This window comes from Condylostylus longicornis, unplaced genomic scaffold (assembly GCF_029603195.1).
Source record: "Condylostylus longicornis isolate FDR11 unplaced genomic scaffold, ASM2960319v2 ptg000081l, whole genome shotgun sequence".
In the NCBI taxonomy this organism is placed as follows: Eukaryota; Metazoa; Arthropoda; class Insecta; order Diptera; family Dolichopodidae; genus Condylostylus; species Condylostylus longicornis.
Window position 1 is genome coordinate 1407007 of NW_026578049.1, and position 4189 is coordinate 1411195.

General features: G+C 26.1%; 1 protein-coding gene across 1 annotated transcript; it reads right to left on the bottom strand.

The window, feature by feature from the left end:
- Positions 1 to 1373: 1373 nt before the first annotated feature.
- LOC129613158 (uncharacterized) lies at positions 1374 to 3326 on the bottom strand. Its single transcript, XM_055527115.1, has 6 exons — positions 3195 to 3326; positions 2985 to 3124; positions 2670 to 2917; positions 2205 to 2603; positions 2003 to 2139; positions 1374 to 1736 (listed from the first exon to the last, which is right to left on the bottom strand). The coding sequence occupies exons 2-6, from the start codon at positions 2987 to 2989 to the stop codon at positions 1395 to 1397; spliced, it is 1131 nt and encodes a 376-aa protein (XP_055383090.1). The 5' UTR covers positions 2990 to 3124; positions 3195 to 3326; the 3' UTR covers positions 1374 to 1394.
- Between the last annotated feature and the right edge of the window lie 863 nt (positions 3327 to 4189).

Sequence of the window (4189 nt, forward strand, 5' to 3'; positions counted from 1 at the left end):
TAATTTTATCAATAAGTTCAACATTTTCTATATTTACTGAAATTTTCAAATCATCTTTTTTTATGTTGCAAAACCTACAACTGTAGTTTGCTGTAAAACATTCGTTAAAACCTAATATAGAATGAATACCTAAATTATCGCCGGTAATTATAGTAGGTATTAATTTCACTTTAATGAAATTTTGAATTTTAACATCTATTCCATTTGTATATAATTGATTAATTTTTCTTATGAATGGTTCGAAAATCTTTGTATTCCCCACTATTTTTCTGTCTTCAGTAAAAAACACCATACCCAAAAAAATAGAATTCAATTTTGATTGCAAATTAACTGGAAGACAAGGAATTTTAAGGTAAACTCCTCCTACTTTTTTTATATTGGAATGAGATCCCAAAGGATTATTAACCTCAAAATCATCAAAATAAATTATTAACGGTAAAAAAAGAACATTAGTTTCTTTCAAAATATTTTCCTTTTGCTTAAAATATTTTGATTGTTTTATATCAAAAATATAACTTCCATCCCTAGAATTAATTTCATTCAAATAATGTAAAATGTTTTTTAAAAAATTAGTTTTTTGAAAAAGTTTTGAAAACAATTTTATGGGACAAACTATTTTTGAAAAGTTTGAGGCAATTCTGTAATTTGTTTTATTGTTCTTGTCAATAAACTCTTCCCTAACTTCCTGTAATATAACAGTTTCAGCTTCGATATAACAATTCATGTTTTTCAATTCTTTAATCATTTTGAAATCTGAAGTTGGTATATCATTTTTGAAACATTCATTGAATAAAACTTCCATGCTCGTTGTCAGTTCTTGGTTTCCCGAGTTTTCGCACTTTGATTTTATGTAATAGTTGATAAAATTGTTAAGAGAAGATATCAGATCAATAAAATACTTCCGCGGAATTCCTTCTTGAGCATAAAATTTTATGAAAATTTTAAAGAATTCATTCCGAAAGCTAATATTTGCATGACTTGAAATTTTTTCTTTTGAACTAACTGAGGTGTTATTTGAAATCGTATTAGCAATATAAATTGCACTTTGATTTGAATCACAAATTGAGCTTAAATCATTTTTAGAACAAATTGCATGGCTTTTTAAATGAACTTTGTAGTAGTAAATGTTATCATAAACTCGATTGCAGATAGTGCATGGAAAACGAATAGAATTTGCATGTTTTAACTTCAAATGATCAACAAATTGTACATCATTATCAAAATTTGAAATACATAAAAAGCATTTAAAATTCATTTTAAAAATTATAAAAGTTACACATATTATATTAATTCATTTAAATTTCGTTAAACTTATTAAAATAAAATTTAAATTTAATAGTAATTGTATGTATACAGTTTCTACACGTACCTATTTGTTCATTCTTATTAAGATTTTAATTTTTATTTTGTTGCAGGAATTCTAAATCTAAAGCTAAGGTCTTCAATACAGCATCATCCTTGTCATATTTAGTTGTAATTTTGTAAATGTAATTTTGAACAAAATACCAGATTCTTTTGCATTCGGGTGGATATTGTATGTTAAGTCCCATGAAAACACTGAAGCATGCAGTAACTGCTTCCAACGGATTTTTAAAACAATATTTGACATGTGACACTAAAACCCACGTCAAATCGATATTTTCTCCTATAAAAACTATTTTTGGCTGGATATTGACTTTAACTTTTCTGCATTGGTTGATATATTGCCTCTCTGCGTGATCTGCTTCTGGTATACTCTGAAATATACAAACATTTTATTTTTATTTTTAAATATTAACAATTGGTTGCAGACACTTGTCTACTAAATTTTTATTTTCTCTATCTTAATTCCATTTCTTGTGCATTTTAATTTTTTAATTAACCCATGCACAGTTTAAATTTAAATCTGGACATCTCCGCTAATAGCTTTAAAATTTAAAAAAATTTGCATATGATTTGCGCAAAAATCATATATAAATTTTTATATTTTCCAAATTTTTAAATGATTAAAATTTTTATTTACCTTATAATGTGCTATAAACGCTTCTTGAGTTTCAATTTTTGAAGGCCTGTACAATTTTGTTGACAACTTTCGCTTAATATTTGAAACTGGTATTACATATGGCAAAATCAAAAGAGCCCAACATTTTCTTTTACTATCTGTAACGGAAAGTAAATAACTCTCAAAATGTATGATAATAATACATATTTTAAAAATATTCTACCGTCTGTTTCATTCTCCAAAGCCTTTAATATTTCCTTAGTTTTCAAGTTCCTACTTAAATGGGCTTCTTTAATAATGAGTTGAATATTTTTCTCAGTTATCTTTGGTACTATTTTGGTTCCATACCGTTTTTCAGCATCTAAAACCAACTTTATAAAAAATATTGTTTTATCTTTAAATGAAATCTGCTTTGAAAATTGCAAAGTTCTTACCAATTCATAGCCTGCTCCGCTCTTCAACACAGAAAACTTATCGATGTACTCTGAAGTTGGAGTATCCTTTTCTAATAGCATACATCGGTGATCAAATGTGATCTCCCATTTGCACCGCAATTCGTCCGAAATTGTTGAAGCAGCTGAAATTTCCTCGACAATTTCCAGTATTGTCGATTGATCGTTATCTTAATTGGATATAAATAAAATTAACAAATTGAGGGAATTGAAATTAGAAATATATATATACATACCTAAGTTAAGGTGAATAGGTGAAACTAAAGTTGATTCAGTACAAGTAGATGAGAGACTCTTAGAGCGACTTCTGCGATGTATCAAACCTTTTTTAGCTAATTTGGTTTTTGCATTTGTATATGCATCATATAATTTACCAGAAGCCAAACGTCCAGTTGAATATTTTGTGTAGTAAGAATCTTTTGATTCGTTTGGAAATGCTTTCACAATATAAGAAGCCAATCTTTCAAAATCTTCTTTTCGTATACTACAATAAAAAAAGTGTAAAATAACTAGTAGTTCAACATTTAACTGCATTCTGAATCTTAACACACTTCATATAAGGATCCACGTTTAAAAGATGATTGATAATACTTTTGCTTAAATTTATTCTGTCATACCGTCCTAATAATTGCTTCTCTTTGTATGATTGAATAATATCTTTGCACTCGAAATTAAGAAATAATTTAAAGTCCTTTGAGTGTTGGAAAAAAGATATATTTTGCTTAAATCCAATGATATTAAAAATAAAAAAATATTTGTACCTCTTCTGTAATCAAGGTATTAAACAAATTTTCGATTACATATGAAGGTTCTTGCACAGTCGATGCATTTACAACTGCAAGCTCGTTTAATATTTCTACTGAATTATTATCTGTTTCAAATGGAGAACCTGAAAAAACATAAGTAGTTTATATTTCATAAAAACATTCTATTAATTATACGAAATTGCGTGTATTCTGTTTATTACTTTTAAATTAAAGTTGTAATCACTCAATTTAATTTTAAAAAGTTTTTTATGCAAAAATATTTTATATTTGTAGACAAAAACCGGTCAATTTTTAAATAAAATTAATTTAAAAGAAGATAGCTTTCTAATGAATTTCTTTTTATAGGATAACTGGCTTTTTTACAGTAAGTGCGTTATAATTTTATAAAATATTAAAAAACAATAATGAACAGAAAAAAAACAATTTTCTTTTCAAATAAAATTACACTTTTTAAGCAAGATAAATTTAAAACTTAAATGGGAAACACGAGTTTTGCGCGTCCTTTTGTTCCTTTGTAAATTTAACGCGTTACATCAAAGCTTAAAATTTATTTCAATTGGATGTGGTTAAATTTTTATATACATACGTAAAAAATTTAATTTTATGAATTTTTATTAGATAAAACCTTTTATTTGCAACACAAACGATGGAGATTCCATGTATTGATAAATATAATCTACGACATCCTCTGGATCAAGAACATCGCCAACTTCACTTGTGTATATTGGATTCTCATTAAAATTAAATTTGATTTTTACAGCATCATTTAGTTCATTCAAATTTATATATTTTGACTTGTCCATAGTTAGTTTGACTGTTTTTTTAACATCTCCTCGTGCTACATTCAAAAAAACCTTTTTACACTGTTGTAATTAAAAAAATATATAATTAAGAATCAGTTTACAATTCACGTATTATTTACAATTTATAAATTAGTACATAAATTTGTGAAATAATTTAAAAAGGAATTTTGTTTTCTCTTAATGTTT

What these genes read in the sequence shown, in the direction of transcription:
- LOC129613158 (XM_055527115.1), bottom strand. An exon ending in TTTGGAGAATGAAACAGACG is followed by an intron (nt 2,140 to 2,204) that starts GTAGAATATTTT and finishes TTTCCGTTACAG; the next exon opens with ATAGTAAAAGAAAATGTTGG. An exon ending in CGTTTATAGCACATTATAAG is followed by an intron (nt 1,737 to 2,002) that starts GTAAATAAAAAT and finishes TGTATATTTCAG; the next exon opens with AGTATACCAGAAGCAGATCA.